The sequence below is a fragment of the Neolamprologus brichardi genome, chromosome 3 (genome assembly GCF_056152115.1).
Source record: "Neolamprologus brichardi isolate AB-2024 chromosome 3, ASM5615211v1, whole genome shotgun sequence".
NCBI lineage: Eukaryota > Metazoa > Chordata > Actinopteri > Cichliformes > Cichlidae > Neolamprologus > Neolamprologus brichardi.
Window position 1 is genome coordinate 12,937,186 of NC_142106.1, and position 18,268 is coordinate 12,955,453.

The 18,268-nt window shown below is 41.3% G+C and overlaps 2 protein-coding genes across 5 annotated transcripts; one reads left to right on the forward strand and one right to left on the reverse strand.

The window, feature by feature from the left end:
* The first annotated feature begins 1,032 nt into the window (after positions 1–1,032).
* Positions 1,033–4,127, forward strand: LOC102775811 (uncharacterized). The gene is made up of 4 exons (XM_006810451.3): positions 1,033–1,119; positions 1,982–2,326; positions 2,546–2,902; positions 3,003–4,127. Exons 1-4 carry the CDS (start codon positions 1,044–1,046, stop codon positions 3,197–3,199), a joined length of 975 nt encoding a protein of 324 aa, XP_006810514.2. The 5' UTR covers positions 1,033–1,043; the 3' UTR covers positions 3,200–4,127.
* Positions 4,128–5,876: 1,749 nt separating this feature from the next.
* LOC148103539 (uncharacterized) lies at positions 5,877–18,069 on the reverse strand. 4 transcript variants are annotated; one of them, XR_015718582.1, is made up of 6 exons: positions 17,759–18,069; positions 14,964–15,062; positions 10,024–11,877; positions 8,780–8,878; positions 7,720–7,794; positions 5,877–7,011 (listed from the first exon to the last, which is right to left on the reverse strand). XR_015718582.1 is itself a non-coding variant. In XM_087838878.1 (4 exons), the coding sequence occupies exons 2-4, from the start codon at positions 14,986–14,988 to the stop codon at positions 6,770–6,772; spliced, it is 342 nt and encodes a 113-aa protein (XP_087695004.1). In that variant the 5' UTR covers positions 14,989–15,062; positions 17,759–18,069; the 3' UTR covers positions 5,877–6,769. The 4 variants fall into 4 exon arrangements, 1 of the variants encoding a protein (XP_087695004.1); XR_015718580.1 differs by having other exon boundaries at positions 5,877–7,794; XR_015718581.1 differs by lacking the exon at positions 10,024–11,877 and having other exon boundaries at positions 5,877–7,794.
* Positions 18,070–18,268: the final 199 nt, after the last annotated feature.

Genomic DNA, 18,268 nt, shown 5'->3' on the forward strand with positions numbered 1-18,268 from the left:
ATGTTAATGCACAATCCTTAATATGTTTTATGTGTGTGTGTGTGTGGGGGGGGGGGGGGGGGCAGAGGGAGTGTTCATTTTTGCTTTACTAGATTTAACATATTAAACACTCGTAGTGTTTAAAAACCACAAAGAAACACTTTTATTTTCTGTTTTTTCAGTGAAGCGAAAAGTAAAAATAAACGCATGTGTTTGACCGTCAATCACCAGTTAATTTATAACAACGATTCTGTCTTGACTCTCTGGTGAAAGGAGGGGCTTATTTAATAACATTTTGTCACACTAGCATGTGTTGATCCGTGTTAGCAGAGACGGGTCTTCCAGCAGGATCTGCATGAATATTAATATTGAAGATACTTATTATTTAGTCGGAGGAATAATCACACGTGGGGTATCGGCTTTTACCGGAACATTCACACCAAAAAGGTAACTTTGTTTATTGAACTCTCGCGTGCACTCTGCAGCATAACAGGAAGCATCCGTTCAAAATAAAATCCCAACAGATGACAATGAGGGCATAACTATTAACTAGCTCAACAATCCGCCAGCAGCACCACTGAAACATAGCTTCAGAAAGATTTTATTTCAGATACGATGAGAGGTAAACACGTTTTGACGTTTATCTTCCTGCTCGTTTTATCCACAGCTGGAGGGAAAGCCGCTCTTAGAGGTGAGAAGTTGCTCCGTTTCTTCTTATTCATCAGTTTCCCTCTAACAGCGCCGTGATTACAGTGATCAGATGTCCCACTTTGACACTGTAGGTATTTTATTAGTTTGTTTTCTCTCGCGTGTCAAATGTGAAAGACATGTCCCGCGTTTTGATTTAAAGTTAATCGCCTCGGGTGCCGCTGTCTTAAATCTCCATTTACTTCAGTGACGCTGAATCGCACGTTCAACAGCTGGGGGGAGGTGCTTCACCCACGAAGACCACGTGAGCTCAAAGCAGGAAACTATTTACTAACATTTACTCAGACCAGCATGCGTTGATCCGACAGCACGATTAAAAAAACATATATTTTTAGAAAGAGTTTCTTTCAGACACAATGAATGTTAAATGCGTTTTGGCGTTTATCTTCCTGCTCATCTTATCCACAGCTGGAGGGAAAGCCCCTCTTAGAGGTAAGAAGTTGCTCCGTTTCCTCTCATTCATCCTCTCTAACAGCGCCGTGTGGCCAGATGTCCCGCTTTGCGCGACACTGTAGGTATTTTATCTTTTTTTTTCTCTCGCGCATCAAATGTGAAAGACATGTCCCGCGTTTTGATTTAAAGTTAATCGCCTGTATCGCACGTTCGCTGTATCGCACGTTCGCTGTATCGCACGTTCAACAGCTGGGGGCAGTGTTGCCAACCGCTTATCCACAGCTGGAGGGAAAGCCGCTCTTAGAGGTAAGAAGTTGCTCCGTTTCTCTCTAACAGCGGCTTGATTACAGTGATCAACTGTCCCGCTTTGCGTGACGCTGCAAGGGTTTTATTTTCTCTCTCGAATCAAACGTGGGTGCATTTTGGCTAAAAGTTGCTTCTAGTTGCCAAGAAAATAGAGGAGAATGACTCCCCGTGGGTTAGGCCGCACTCTTGTCTCAATCGTAACTTCATGCTCTCTAGCTCCACCGGGGCTGTGCCAATATTTCAGTGTGTTTTTATCTTTGACGTCTAATATACTTTTACCGCACATGATATACAAACGGATTGTATTAATAAAAGTTAAATATTAACCGTTTTTCACGCATCTTAATGACTGTGTTATTGTGCCTACATTATAAACAGTCAAGACCCTTTTGGCCACTTAAAATATCGTTATAGAACTATTATATTTGTTGCATTTTCTGCTGGCTTCTTGGTCAGATTACTCTTAAAAAAAGCAAATTTTTTATGATAATGAGACTTTTTAACTGGATAAATAATCTTTTTCTAATATTAAAATTTGTTTGATCTAAACACTCTGACCTTTAACCTCTCTGCTCTGTGTTGTTTCTTCTTTCAGACCAGAAAAACATCACAGTTGAGTCTGGACAGAGTGTCATGCTACCATGTCGAGCTCCAAACAACAACAACAGCAGCATCATAGTTGTAGAGTGGAGCAGAGCTGACCTGGGAGACGAATATGTGCTTTCATATCGGGATGAGCAGTTTGATCCAGACAACCAGCATCCATCTTTTAAGAACCGGGTGGATCTGCAGGACAGACAGATGAAGGACGGAGACGTGTCTTTGATTCTGAACAATGTGACGACTGCTGATAGTGGAACATACGAGTGTCGTGTCTTCATGGGAGAAACGCGCTCATGGATATCCAGCAGCATCTACCTGAGTGTCTCTGATCCTCCAGGTGAGAGAGTAGAGATCAATGTGTCTGGAATCAGTAATCTGTCTAATGTTAAAGTTTGGCTCATTTGAACCATTTAACTGTGACAAATATGCAGACAGAACATTACACATTTTAAACACATCTTTATAAAGAATTTTTAAATGAAATATAAAAATAATAAAATAATTTAAAGGTATATTTCCACGGTATGTTTCTGTTCTGTGTTGTTTCCTCTTTCAGACCAGAAAAATATCACAGCTGCATCTGGACAGAACGTCAATCTGACATGTCGAGCTCCAAACAACAACATCAGAGATGTAGAGTGGAGCAGAGCAGACCTGGAGACAAAACATGTCCTTATGTACAGAGATGAACAGTTTGTTCCAGATCAACAGCATCCATCTTTTAAGAACCGGGTGGATCTGCAGGACAGACAGATGAACGATGGAGACGTGTCTCTGATTCTGAACAATGTGACGACTAATGACACTGGAACATACGAGTGTCGTGTCTTCATGAAAGAACCAAACCGAAGGAAGAGAGCGAATGTGGACCCTGACCTCATCAGCATCATCTACCTGACAGTTCTTCCTCCAGGTGAGTGAGTAGAGTTGAGTGTGTTGATGAGACTTTGTAGAAAGCAGCTGCTCTGAGTGATGTGATCAGCTGACACCTCACACATGTTTCTCACCTGCAGCTCCACCAGGAGGAACCACAGAGGATGGAGAGGAGAAAGATGGAGTTGCTAGAGGACATTATGGTGAACTGGTAGATTTTGGTTTGTTACTTGTTGTGATCCTTGTTGTTTTCCTTGTTGTGATCTCTAAAAAACACAAGAAGGACCCTGCCCTTCCTCCTCCTCCTGATGAAGAAGCAAAAAAGGAAGTGGTCTGAAACATAGCACCATGACAGGAGAGAGAGAGCACATTAAAACCAGTGAAACATGGTTAACTATAAAAATGACATATAAACGTATAGATAGCTCTGAAGCTCAGAGAGAAACTTCATAACAAACTTCACTCTTCCACTAAACCTGTGTGAGCAGGTTAAAAACCTTCAGGTCTTATTTGATCCAGAACTCACATTTGAATTTTGCATCAAAAATATTTAATAACTGATTTTCATATTTATAGAATATTGTAGCAGTGCAACAGTCTCTCTCTCAGGTCAATGCAGAGACACTGACTCCTGCTTTCATCTACTGCAGGATTGATTACTGCAATGTTCATCTTTCTAGTTTTTCAAAAAAAAAAAATTGTCGCTGCTGCAGCTGCTTCAAAACTCGGCTCCAGAGCCCAAATTACACCAATGTTACAGTCTCTGTATTGACTCCCAGTCAGAGTCGTCTTTAAGGTTCATTTACTGGTTTTTTAACAGTCAGCGGTTCAGGACCTTCTCATCTTTCTGATTTACTTTTATGCTACGAGCACTTCAGAGCCCTCAAGACAGGAGACTGTTGACCATCTTTTATTTATCATGCTGTTTCTTTTTAGTTTGCCATTTTATGGTTTTGTATGTCTCTTTATTGTAATTTACTATTTATTTATTTCCTTTTTTTGCACCATTTATTTATTCCATTTTTATTATATTTAATCTGTTCTTAGTAGCCTTGTAATGTTATTTATTGTTTCTTTCTCCTGTGTTTCTGTCTGATGAGTGAGTGTCTGATGTCTGGGTGTGGGAGTGGGGATGGAGGGGTGATGAGAGGGTGTAGTGAAGGTGATGTATGTGTATTTTTTCTGCTTTTAATGTGTACAGCACTTTGAGTGTCTTCCTTACTGTATGAGAAGTGCTATAAATAAAGTTTTGAGTTATATCCTAAGATTAAGACTTGAGGCATTTACACACCAAGTACACTGCAAAAAGTCACAAAACGCAATTTTAAAACTTGCCCTGTAACATATCTACATGACAAACATGTTGTGTTTTGTGTAAAATTCATGCTGGATTCAAACCCAGGACCTTGTTGCTGTGAGGCATCAGTGCCATCACCCAGTGGTGATAACAAAGACCTCAGTCCTGCAGAGCAAATGTTTTACATTCAGCCTGATTTGTTTTTCTTCTCCTCCATCATCAGTGATCAGAGGTCTGCACTGTGGAGCAGGATTTAGTCTCATCCAGATAACTTCAGGGTTAACTCTGGTTTTACTGCAATATTAAGATGGTTCACTTCTCATTCCCAGTTTATGCTTCAATGGGAAATCTATGCTGGGACCTTACATTTAACCTGATGTAACAACACATCGAGTTGACGCAGCCTGCTGCTGTCACTGGTCTGATCAGCACTTTTGACTCCTCCTGTGTATTTTCACCAGTTTTTGAATATATCAGCATAAAGAATAATAATCATAACCATTGTGAAGAAGGCTTCTGATAGCACAGGGTCATTGTAGTAAGGTAAAATGTGTTGGTTATGTACAGCTGGTAAAATAAGATTATTAAACACATATTACAAATATTCTTAGAAAATATATTTATATTTATAAAGGTGCTTCTGACTTGGGTTTAAGGGGTTCTTACTAACACCAGATGTCAGTAACAACCCATCCAATCAACATATACATATTTCTTGGCCCACATTTGGCTGTGATATAGACACCAGTGTGGATTATACAATGATTTTATGACTGATGGATGAGAAACATTTCTATTTAAAGTGTGTACTGTACATATTTGTAGGCCCCAGCAGCTGAACGCTGACCTCGTCCTCAGAGCGCTGAGGTGTGAGTATCTGAGAGGATGATGACTGGACTATTACTTTGTCTGTGGGTTCATTGGTGCTGAAGCTCAGAGTGGGGCTCAGATGTTTCAGCACCAAGGACAGCGAGTGTCCGCTCCACTCAAGGGTCTGTCCGTCTGCCTGCAGTGAGCTCTGTTACCAGAAGGAGACGACCGGCCTGTGAGCCCCCACTGCTCGTGTTTTTTTAGTGGAGTTCTAACACACAAAGAACTGAAGTGTTAAAAACAATGCAAAGTGTGACTGCTGTTGCTGCTGTGCTTTTCATGGTAAATGGCCTGTATTTGTATAACGCTTTACTTAGTCCCTAAGGACCCCAAAGCACTTTACACTACATTCAGTCATTCACCCATCCACACACTGGTGATGGCAGCTACATTGTAGCCACAGCCACCCTGGAGCGCACTGACAGAGGCGAGGCTGCCGGACACTGGCGCCACTGGGCCCTCTGACCACCACCAGTTGGCAACGGGTGAAGTGTCTTGCCCAAGGACACAACGACCGAGACTGTCGGAGCCGGGGCTCGAACCAGCAAACTTCCGATTATAAGACGAACTGCCAACTCTTGAGCCACGACCGTCCCCCAACATGCTTTATTTATTGGGATTTGAACTTTTCCAGTTCACAGTGAACTCTGGTATCGCTCCCTGCTCTAGCTATTGCTTTCATTCATGTGACCGAGTCACTACCCTGGTGGTTAAAACATTTCTCCATCGTGACTCCAAATATTGAACAGTCTTTCCACCTGTCTGGATCCATGGATGAGAAAAAAGATATGAATTTTTGCATTTGTATCACCATCATTTCATGAAGTCATAAAGTTAAAATGTCTTAAAATGAATTTATTCACACCTGAAAATCAGTAAGAAAAAGAACACAGACCAGCTGTGTGACGCTCTCACGTCCACATGAACCAAAACATACATATTCTGTGGTGTTCAGTGTCAGTGAAGACATGTGACAAGCTTTTATTGTGAAGAGCTGAGCACTCCTGATCCTGTGTGATGTCACTGAGCAGGTTGTGTGATATAAGACCAGCTGTGAACAGCAGGTGTGAACAAGCCTGTAAAAAGTATTTACAGAAGACATTTTGTAAAGTTTAAATCTGTTAGTGTGACGTTTCCTCCATATCAGACACAAAACAGCTGCTGCACATTCACAAAGTGGAAACATTGAATTTTCAGCGTTGCGGAGTCAGTGTTGTTACACTTTAACGTCAGTAGATGGCAGCACAGACCACATAATCACATAATCTTCTCATTAAAGAAAAGTTTGTTTTTTAAAAACAAAAAACCAAAAACCTTTCAAATAATGCCCACCTAAACTATTGTCCACTTTCAGGTGACGTCACACCTGTTACCTGTCACACTGTCATATTTCTGGTGGTCACTTCTGGTGAAAACAAGCCTCCAAGCAGCCCTCACTGATGACAGAGCAGCAATAAGCATCAATACACTTATTACAGTCTCATGAATTTCCAGTGGTTGGTAAAAGCTGCTCAGAGACACAAATGTTGTTCGTATCTGTGAGCAACATCCTGATTTCAAATCTGTGGGTCAGTGAATACAAGCACAAGCACTAATGAGCATGTGCAGTGTGTCTGTTATCGAGCTGCACTCTAATATAAACACATGACTGACTGTGTTCAAGATAATTTCACTCAAAGAAACATCTAACACATTGTAGATGAAGGCTGTTTAATAATGGAGTAAAGGATCTCCATCGTATTACAAACCACACCTGTAGCTGTTAAAATAAGAGAAAAATATAAATTCATAATCGATGACTCCAAAGAATTCATGTTCCTTCATGAGGAGAACAAACAGAATATAAACCAGTGTGTTTACAGTGAATGTGTCAGGTCTGAGCTGCTGTGTGGACCAGTTAGAGAGCAGCAGCTGGATCCCAGTGGTTGGACTGGTGGACGACTTCAGTGAGGAGTCGATGACATTTGGCTCTGGTAGAAACTCTGCACACACAAACACACAGGAGGAGAATAGAAGCACAAAGCAGAGCCTCTCTGTTCTCTTTATATACAGCAAAGCATGAGGACATGTCAGTGAACGCATCACAGTTACAATAATGTAACTTATTGGACTTTGACACATTTTGTGCTGGTGTGTCAGATCACACAGCATCTGCAGAGACACACAATCTTGTTTTGATACATTTTAACTGCAGGATGAAAAATAAATGATTAAATAACATCAAATTGCTCCATCTTAACAGGTTACTGGCACCAGAATATTTACTAGAACTGGTGCTTGTGTCCCAGTCAGTGTGTACATCCTGAGATGCTGCAGGCACAAACCTGTTCACTGTTCCCAGCTCACACTTAAAGACGACTGAATGTTTGCTGTGAGGACTCCTCGATCCTGGGACGACCTGCCTGAAGAAATCTGGCTCGCCTCATCAGTGTCTTCTTTTAAATCATTGTTAAAGACTAATATATAAACTTTAACTCATCTTATTCATCCAGCTGTTGGAAGTTATTCACTACATGACACTTGAGTCTGTGTGGCTGTAGTTTGATTCATAATTTACTCTTTGCTCTTTCACTCATCGTCTCTGGGAAGCCCTCGTAACGATGGTTTGAAAAGTGACACAAACGTGAAAATAAAGTTTGATTGTGAGCAACAGATTTATGGTGTTTGTACTAAAAGAAGAGCAGCTGTACCTCTCAGCTCTGACTGTTTTTCCTTCTCTTTGACGACGTCTTCAGTTCTCACTGCTGAGCCGACTGCAGCTGCATCTGCACAATAAAACACACACAGAGGACGTCAGAGCACGATTGACGTTTCCCAGAATCCTCTGCAGGAGAAAATGGAAGGTACTCATGTTTGGCTGGATAGAGAAAAGTTACAGGAAGTCATGATGTCGCTCTGATGTTGTTCAGTTTGTCTTGTACAACATTTTTCTGAAGTCTCATATAAAGACGGTCGTTTCTCTGTTTTCTTAACAAAGTGGATTTTCTACAACAGTTTTAATGATAACAAACAAAATGAATGACATTAGTTATGGAGCCCTTTGTAAAATATTCAGAGAAGAAGATGGAAAAACAATCAGTTACAGGAGCAAACATCATGTTGGCTTGAACACATTTGTTGTTGAAGCTTCTCAGTATTTGAAACATGAAGTGGTCGCATCTTGCAAGCAGCTTCATTTTTATAAATATGAAAAGTAAAAACAAAAAAAATGCCAAATTGAACCAAAATACAACTAAAAGGATTCCTGAGTGATATTACAGCCAGTGTTCAAGAAGAATCTCTGCAAAAATGTCATTCTTTAATTATTTGTAAAAACAGGAAGCTGCTGAGTGCTGAAATGACAGTTTATGTGCACCTTAGCATATGCTACTTCCGGTGGGGAAACTCCTGTAGAGTGCTTTGTTTATATTCGCTCCTTGTTTACGGTCGGGTTTTCCAAAACGATGAATCAAGCGGTGATTTACATTTCTCTAGATGTCTTGGGCATTTACTGAATATATCTGTAGATGATGTTCATCGTCTTGTCAATATTTTTTTCCCCGCGCCTCAGAGCAAAAGAGGGAAAGCATTCAAATGTCATATTTCTCAGTATTTGTATAGTGGTCCCTCGTTTATCGCGGGTGTCCAACAAGAAGTCCAACTTTTTGTGCGATGGTTCGCATCTTTCTCTGTGTTTTGGGTGCTACCGCAGGTGCCTTTGACGGTGCAAAACATTTTGTCGACATTGATTTTGTTGGGGAGAAAACTTACTGCTAGTGATCGATGTAGCAATTCTGTCCTGTACAGGCGAGCTGGCACAGAGGAGATCGACAATGATCTACAGCCAATCAGGACCCAGAACACAAGGCTCTGTAGAAGGACAAAAAAAACATGCAAAATTACACACAACAAAAAAAAAATCTGCAAAACAGCGAGGCCGCGAAAGGTTAACCGTGTTATAGCGAGGGACCACTGTAATTTTGAAGGTAAGTCACAAAATACACTTGGTAAATACTAATATATAAAGACCCTTACCAGCAATCATTCATTTTTTGTGTGGCTTTTTTTTCACGGTTTGTTGATATGATGTGTAGGTGTGTACTTGACTAGCTGATCTCGACATAACGGGGGAAACATCTGGCTTTGACTATTGTTCACCTGTAGTTTGAATGCTGAACATTTGCCTGTTTAAATCATGAGAACAGTCACTATACAGAGATGTGCTTCTGAATGTGGACGATGTGTCTTCTGCTGCAGTGATGCAGTTCTGCTTGTGTTGAGTGATGTAAACAACCAATCAATCCACACTCTTCAAACGTTAAAATTGTTTTTTTTTTAATGACACAGTAATGGTGAGTGTTCCCACCTTCTGCTCTTTGTAACTTAATGCAATCTTTCCGTTTTTGTATTTTGGACATGATTTTGTAGTCGATCTTCGCAGTAGCGATTGACCGCAAAATAAAGCTACCGGAAATGTACAACCCTACACCCAATCTTAAAACAGGAAGTCAGCATTTCAGGTTCGCCAGTCCTGCAGTCTAAATGTGATCTATTTGACTCATTTACAAAAATCAGCCTGTTTAAGTCTCTTTTCCATCTGATTTAAAACATTTATGACATGATCAACAATAAAGGGATATTTCATTTATCAGTCTAGATTTCATTCATTTATGCAGCTGATCACAGCTTCAAAAGTTTCTTATTACTCAGATAAATCAGCTTTCCGATAAATGTAGTGGTGCCAGTGTATTAAAAGAACATGAAAATATAGAAACAGAAATAACAGCACCTTTAATGTTTCCTGTATCTGAAACAGAGTTAAATACGTTTCATATGTTAATACAAATGTAATGTCTACATATCATATTTACATAATATTATGAAAGTGTGATGTGATGAAGTACATTAGCTAAGTGTTGTTTAATACCTAACCTTTTATGTAACAAATTTATAACAAATGCAGTTTCCGTCACCCAAAATATTTAAGCATGTACTTATTTACATCATAAACATACCTTGTGCCTTTATCAAGGGGGCTGCTAATAAAAAAATAAACTTCCATAAGCTCCGTTACAGCACCCACACCAACCTCTCCCGATTGGCGCCAAAAAGCCAACAACAGTCATACAGGAAGTCCTTCAATAGCGTCAGGATTCAAAACGGAAGTCGGGTAACTCGGTTCAGCCCCATTCTGGGAGGAGTCACAGTCTCCTCCAGTGTAAGCGAGACACTGAATGATTGACAGCAGCCTTATCAAATCCAAGGCCAAGATAACAAAACAAACAGATGTGCTGTACTGTCCTGTCGACACACCGGTGCACCGGCTCGTCCAACATAAACCCGTTCGTGTAGTCTGACTGTGCTTCATGAAACATGTTTGCTGTAACATCTCCGTGGCTCTGCTGGACTTTACTGTCGGTCTCCCTCGTGGGCTTTACCTGTGCAGGTGAGTTTGATTTTAAAATCCTATCGATTTATTTCTTACACGCTGTGATGCGCTGTTAGAAGTTAGCTGCTGGACAAAGCTGCTGGACAAACTGCTCTCAAGGTTTGTTATTATTAATTCATCCTTCCGACACTGCTGATAATAGAAAATCTACATTTACTTCAACCATCACTCCTTAAATCCCCTCAGCTCTTTACTATTAACATGACTCACGGATGCCCCTCTGTGTGTAGATGGAGCGCATGCATAAAAACAGTAGGAACCTGGGTGACACTGCAGTGTAATATTAATGAATGCAGTACATGTTACTGTTATGACTCCTGAGCACGATTGAGTCAAAATGTTGATAAATAATGTTGAAGTCTTTGATAGCAAATTTCTTTCTGTAACAATGGAAAACACAATCTAATATAAACATGTACAAACTAAGGAGAAACATTTGTGTGGAGAAACAGCAACACATTATTTGCATTACAAATCACTCCGTGTACTTCACAGTTCATTTTATTGCCACATTTAGAGGACAGTGGTGACGCCTGAGGCAACACATGTAAAACGTTACATCAACCTTTATGTAAACTTCAGAAAACAGCAATCGGGATCGTTAATTAAGATGGATGTAATGAGCACACTTCTGTTTTTGTGGTCAAGCACCTTGAAGTCCATGGACCTCATGTATAAACACAGATATAACGTTACCAGAAGATCATTGTCATATACAGATAAGCAGTGTAGCCACATTTACCCATAATGAAATACTTTGGCTCGTACTCCTCAGCTTTACATGAGCATATAGAGGCACTTATATTAAAGAAGGAAATAAATATAATAAAAGTAACAAACAACAAAATACTAAAGTATTAATATTAAGAGAATTTGAGACACTTGTTCGGAATTTACAGTTCTGTATTTACAGTTGTGCAAAAACTGGCAGTGAGGATGTAAAGTGGTTTAAAGTGGTAGTGTATCGAGTCCAGTAGTTGTAGTAAGTGTGTAATGACGCATGCAGAATGTCAGCAGTTCAAAAAGCCTGATGGCTTGTGGGTAGAAACTATCCCTGTGTCTGCTAGTTCAGCGGTCCCAGACCTTTTTCCTGCCACGAACAGTTTATGTCTGACAATATTTTCACGGACCGGCCTTTAAAGTGTCGCAGATAAATACAACAAAATAAAACCAGTACAGCTACCAAAAAAAGAAGATTTATTCATAACACACGGCAAAAGACCCAGGAAAACCAAGTGAACAATAAAAAATGATTAAAAACCCTAAAAACCATCAATTTCCCACCCGAGCCTCAACTCTTGTGGACCGGTACTGGGACGTATTTATATGGTATTAAAACTAATTATTTATTTATTTATTTATTTAAATAACATTCTCTTTGACGACATCTTCAGTTCTGCTGAGCCGACTGCAGCTGCATCTGCACAATAAAACACACACAGAGGACGTCAGAGCACGATTGACTTTTCTGCTAACAGAGAGCATTTAAGACACATTGTCATTAGAAGACTGCATTTCCCAGAATCATCTGAACATTTAAAGTGAGTTACTGACTCTTAAACTTGTAACTTTATTCAGTAAAAACTGTTTATTCTACCAGTGTTGTAATAAAATAAGTTGTGACATTAATAAATAAACAGCTGCTGAGGACTCGTTGGTGTAGCGAAGGACTAAAGAGTAATATAGTACACACTCCTTCCTGAGACGACTGAAGAAGGTGCGCCTCCACAAACTCATCCTTAACACCTACAGAGGCTCCACAGAGCATCCTAACCAGCTGCATCACATCTGTATGGAAACTGTCACACGTCCGACCACAGAGCTGCAGAGGATTGTGGGAACCGCTGAGTGCATTGTTGGCAGCTCTCTGCCCCGTCTGCAGGATATTTACACCTCACCCTGCATTCAGAAAGCCACTAACATCATGGCTGACCCACATCACCCTCCCACAGACTGTTTACTCCTCCTTCCACCCAGAAGACGACTCTGCAGCATCAGGAGCAGCACCTGCTGCCCTCCTCCACACTGGACTCTCTCCACACACTTCTTGGACTACATAACACTCTCCTCTCATTTCCAACACTTGCACTGTTGACTCTGTCTGTGTTGCACACTGCTCAAAAAAATAAAGGGAACAGAAAAATAAGAATCCCAGATCTGAATGAATAAAATATTCTTATTAAATACTTTAGATAGTTGAATGTGGTGACAACAAAATCACACAAAAATGATGAGTGGAAATCAAATGTAGAGACCCGTGGAGGTCTGGATTTGGAGTCACACTCAAAGAGGAAAAACACACTACAGTAATGTCCTTAAACAAGTCAAAGTGAAGCTCGGCAGTGTGTGTGGCCTCCACGTGTCTGTATGACCTACAACACCTGGACATTAGTGATGGGATTTCCGGCTCTTTTTAGAGATCCGGCTCTTTCGGCTCGGCTCACTAAAAAGAGCCGGCTCTTTCGGCTCCGAACCGGCTCTTCAGGTTGTTTTGTTGCTTTAATTATTTAATCATTAACAATAATATAAAATTATGCAGAAAAGGAATTACTAATGTAAAAAAAAGTGGTTTTATTTATATGTGTTTATATATAAATATATGATTTGGCCCCTAGAGACAAAGCACGTACAAACTCCAAAACACATTTCTAGCGTTTACTGAACTTCCAAACAGAGCTACCCAGATCACTTAAATTACACAATAGAAAGCATGTGTGTATTGTTTGTGTATTTATAGACAAGCACTCATATTTATTCAAATAATTTTTAAAAAAAGTTCATTTACCTGTTACTACCACACACCAAATCCGGTTGTTGATACTTCCTGGCTTGTGTAGCCACTAGGTAACAAAAGCTCAACACTGCGCCCTAGAAACCTGGAGCACTTCTGTTGTCTTTTGTACGTGTTTTGGAGTTTGTACGTGCTTCTGAGTTTTTACGTGTTTTTACGCGTTTTGGAGTTTGTACATGCTTAGGAGTTTGTATGTGTTTTGGAGTTTGTACGTGCTTTGTCTCTAAGGTCCACCATAAATATACTTTATTTATTCACTCCACATAAAATGTAAAAAATAAATCATATAATACAAAAAACAACAATCTACATTTTAAACTTTTAACTATTTAAATTTTCAGCTTTTTCCTTTTAAATAAATTTAACGTGAAACAACACAAAACACTGCAAACCACAACACAATTAAATATAAATTAAAATATTAAAACAAAAAGAAGATGCACATTCTCTGTCATATGGGCCTGCATGATTTCTGAATCCTTTATCATCTGCAACTGAAAATAGTGGATGATTACTATACCTTTCTAATGTGATGTTGTTGTCCCTCGCTCTCTTTCTCTCTGGCTCTGTTCCTGTGCTACTGCCAGTGTAACTAACCCCCCTCCCCCCTCTGCCCAGCGCAAAGTACAGGCCGCGCATGCGGAGTTTAGCGGAAAAAAGGGCGAGAGAGAGGGTGAGAGAAAAAAAACAAAAAAAAAAAACAAAACCTCACGGCTCCCAATAAGGAGCCGGCTCGCATCGTTCACTTCAAAGAGTCGGCTCTAAGAGCCATTTCGTTCGTGAACGACCCGTCACTACTGGACATGCTCCTAATGAGGTGGTGGATGGTCTCCTGAGGGATCTCCTCTCAGACCTGCACTAAAGCATCTGCCAACTCCTGGATAGTCTGCGGTGCAGTTGGTGGATGGAGCGAGACATGATGTTCCAGATGTGCTGGGTTAATTCAGGTCTGGGGAACAGCTGGACCAGTCCACAGCATCAATGCCTTCGTCCTGCAGGAAATGCTGACACACTGCAGCCACATGAGGTTCAGCATTGTCTTGCATTAGGAGGAAACCAGAGCTACACTCACCAACATATGATCTCACAGGGGGGTCTGAGGATTTCATCTTAGTACCTAATGGCAGTCAGGCTTCCTCTGATGAACACATGGAGGGCTGTGCGGCCCTCCAAAGAAATGCTAACCCACACCATAACTGACCCACTGCCAAACCATCATCATGTTGGAGGCAGCAGAAGGTTCTCCACGCTGTGTGCAGACTCTGCCACGTCTGTCACATGTGCTCAGTGTGATCCTGCTTTCATTGCCAGTGGCAAAGTTGCCAATCTCAGTGTTCTCTGGCAAATGCCAAACGTCCTGCACGGTGCTGGGCTGTAAACACAACCTCCACCTGTGGACGTCGGGCCCTCATGCCACCCTCATGGAGTCTGTTTGTAAACATTTGAGCAGACACGTGTACATTTGTGGCCTGCTGGAGGTTATTTTGCTCTGGCAGTGCTCCTCCTGTTCCTCCTTCCACAAAGGTGGAGGTAGCGGTCCTGCTGCTGGGTTGTTGCCCTCCTACGGCCTTCTGATGTACCGGCCCGTCTCCTGGTAGCGCCTCCATGCTCTGGACGCTACACTGACACACAGCAAACCTTCCTGCCACGGCTCACATTGATGTGATACCCTGGGTATAATAAACCTGCTCTGTAGTGCAGGAGATTCTACTTACAGAGCAGCACAGATGTTTCCTTCATCGTCCTTCTCACTCATTTCAGCTTTTTCTCATTTCTGTCTCTGACACCAGGTAAAGTCGCCCTCTTCCTCCTTCCTGTTGGTACAAAGAGAGTCGAGGTCAGATACATTAAAAATATATACAACTATTAACACACTGTAATGGCTACTCTCTTCTAACACGTGGTATGAACGCCCTGTTACTTAAAGTTGCTACAAAAACACACAGATAGTTTTTTTAAAGAATATTTCAAAGATGGACGTCTGATCGACATCACGGATGTTACACCAGTGTCCACTCGATGAACCTCTTCAGCATCACCTGCGTACCCCTGTCAGACTTGTTACGACTCATCGAGTGATGTCACCGACCAGCCAATCGGTGACATCACAGTTTAGTACCTGCTCAGATCGCTTGGAAACCCGGCCGAGCAGGTACTATAGAAATACCTGGTACCAGGTACTGATGACCATTCACACTCACATTCACACCTCTGGGCGATTCAGAATCACCAGTGAACTTAACCCCACTGACTGCATGTCTGTGGACTGTGGGAGGAAGCTGGAGTACCTGAAGAGAACCCACACAAACACAAGCAGAACATGCAAACCCCCCACAGAGACTCCCAGACCAGGTGGTGGATGCAAACGCTCAGTGTCACCATGTGGCCCTCTTATAAATGTATTTAGGTACTTTAAATATACACAACATGTAAACTATAAAAATAATAAATAAAAGTTATAATGCTACTTATGTCAGCTGTAAGTGTCAGTGCACTTGTGCTAACGATAGTGAATCCTTAAGCTGTCATCATCGATTTTCACCTGTCAGTCTCATTCTGTCCTTTCTGAAAGTCTTCAACAACTCAATTATGATGTGACTGAAAACATAATGAAGACAAAATATTAGGTATAAAATAACTGACTGGAATATTTATTCTGTTTTATCAACATATATAAACACATTTAAGGATCTGTCTGCAATGTTTAAAAAAAAAACCCTAAAAACTAAAAACAAATGAACAGTTATTAATAAATATAACAAACATACAGTCTTTTAGAAAGTAGAGCCGATCAATGCATTTATGGATTATTGGAGTTTTTACAAAACTGATCATTTAAACAGAAGTCATTTCCAATGTTTCTATTTATTTTTATGTGTATTGTCTTTACTTATATTGGTAAGTAGAGTTTAGTGAACATGATTTTATGACGATTTATATATAAAATTTAGAAATTAGCTGTTTTGCAAAGTATCTTAAATCCTGCGTTATTTGACATGTTTCACATATTATACACCAACAAGTCATTTACAGCAATGTAAATACGGCCAATCATTTTAATGCGGAAACCAGGAAACCTGTTTAGGGCACAAACGTATTTGGCACCGTTACCGTCCCGAGCGAACGTCGACGGCGACAAGATGGGTGTTCGTACGTCGCTCTTCGGGATTCTTCTCCTCTGTTATTTCGCGTTTGCGTTAACAGGTGAGATGTTACTCTTAGATTGCTGATGAATTCATTTGTCGTTATTGGCATATTAAATACACGCAACCGGGACGTAAGCGTGATTAGCGAAGCTCGCCGGTTACCGGGCTTCGAGCGCAAGTTAGCTCGCTAGTTGCGAAGTAGAAGCGGCTCTATGTGGTGTGAGTTTTCTGTGTGTTTTGCTTAGTCTTAGTGTTTGTGTGTAGTTTAAGTGATCACTATTAGAGCCACCGAGACTTGCTGAACATCGTTTTTCGGTTAAAACCTCACATAACAGAAAACATTCACTTGGCTACCTGCCGAGCTAGCGACAGTAAAGCGACACGTCAAATTAGCATAGCGGTACAAATCAGAGTAGCGGGGAAAAGCGGACTGGTCCCGGATTACTTTCACGTCATAACAGGGGATTTTAATCCGGGAAACCTGAAGTCGGTACTAATATAATTATATTAGCATGTGCAGTGCTCTGCTACAGGAGAAAGTTAAACAGGCGAAACAGGCGTTTCGACACGATGTCGCACTTCCGTAGCGCGCGCTATGCTAGCGATCAGCGAAGGAGAAGAAGCGCTACCGTGAGTTTTAATGTTCGCGGCGGGTAACAGGTCGACTGGCTTCATCGCGGCGCACAAATCACGGTTCACTCGACCGCGTTACCTCAGGAGAACAACAAAGCCACTAAAGAAGTACTAAAACTCGAGGAGACGCACAACTGGAGCACTGTTTGCACGCATTGTGTGTGGTTGATTTAAACATCAGAGCCTGGTTAAGGAACAGTCATTTTTTCTCTCGCATCAAGTACCTGCTGAGAACATCACTGTAGTGAAGTTTATCTGAGTCTTCCCCATCCAGAAACTGGATGACAGCGAAGGTCAGGGATAAAAAAAAATAGGTCCTGTTGATATTTGGGCTTCGTTCCTCCTGTTCTAATAGAAGTTAAATCCCTCACTTGAGAATGCACTCAAACTTTAACATTTCCGCAGCAATTTGCTGAAACAACCTCTGAACCAACAACAAGGACGTAAGACTTCCTAAAACTAAACTTCTTTTTCTAGGAGTTTCCACTTTATGGTAATGTAACGACATCCATCTTTAACTTTGTCACCAAATTAAAACATCACTACTTGACTAGCTGGTTGTAAAGAAAGCGGAGTAACCTGGATCCTGACCAGTGCGCGCTCCCGACGCTGGGGAACGCTCGTCGGTGATAAATGGCACAACGCTCAACTAGAGCAGCAGCCATGTTTGAGCACTACAACCAGACGTGAAACACGACCTTCTTATGACTCTGTGTCTGTGTTTTACTTACCCCGACATGCAGAGGCTCTAAAAACATACTAGCAGCTCCTTTGTGCCTCATCCCACACGTCAGCAAACATGAAGACGCTGAAAGCTGCTGATAAGCTTCGTTTTTTCGACGTCACGATTAAAAACAGGCTCCAATATCCAAAGTTAAGCCCACGTCGTTTTCGAGTAAAGGGCATCCTTGTTTAAAGCTCCTAGCAAAGCTGTTTTCTACCGTCCACGAACGATAACACAAACAGCTTCTCTTCTCACGGAGGGAAACCGTGTAGCGAGGTCACAAAGACTGCTGCGGAAGTGCGTTCCCCGTGTGCAGAGCGAGCCCATGAGCAATAGGGGGCAGTGTACAGTATGGTACATACTACAGCGCCCCCCCCGGTCGGACACACACAGATGCAGGAATGTTAACTTCACTATTGTTATTTCTCTGGTGAAATGTCTGGTTTGGCATGCAGTTCTGCTTCCACTGGACTGTAGTTATGTCTCCACCACCTCAGTTATGCGTTTTTATTGATGA

Coding starts and splice junctions, on each gene's coding strand:
- LOC102775811 (XM_006810451.3), top strand. CDS start 1,044: ATGAATGTTAAATGCGTTTTGGCGTTTATCTTCCTGCTCATCTTATCC. Junction 2,327..2,545: donor GAGTGTCTCTGATCCTCCAG/GTGAGAGAGTAG, acceptor TTCCTCTTTCAG/ACCAGAAAAATATCACAGCT. Junction 2,903..3,002: donor CCTGACAGTTCTTCCTCCAG/GTGAGTGAGTAG, acceptor TCTCACCTGCAG/CTCCACCAGGAGGAACCACA.
- LOC148103539 (XM_087838878.1), bottom strand. CDS start 14,988: ATGAAGGAAACATCTGTGCTGCTCT. Junction 7,795..14,963: donor GGAAACATCTGTGCTGCTCT/GTAAGTAGAATC, acceptor TTTATTGTGCAG/ATGCAGCTGCAGTCGGCTCA. Junction 7,012..7,719: donor AAAACAGTCAGAGCTGAGAG/GTACAGCTGCTC, acceptor TTGTGTGTGCAG/AGTTTCTACCAGAGCCAAAT.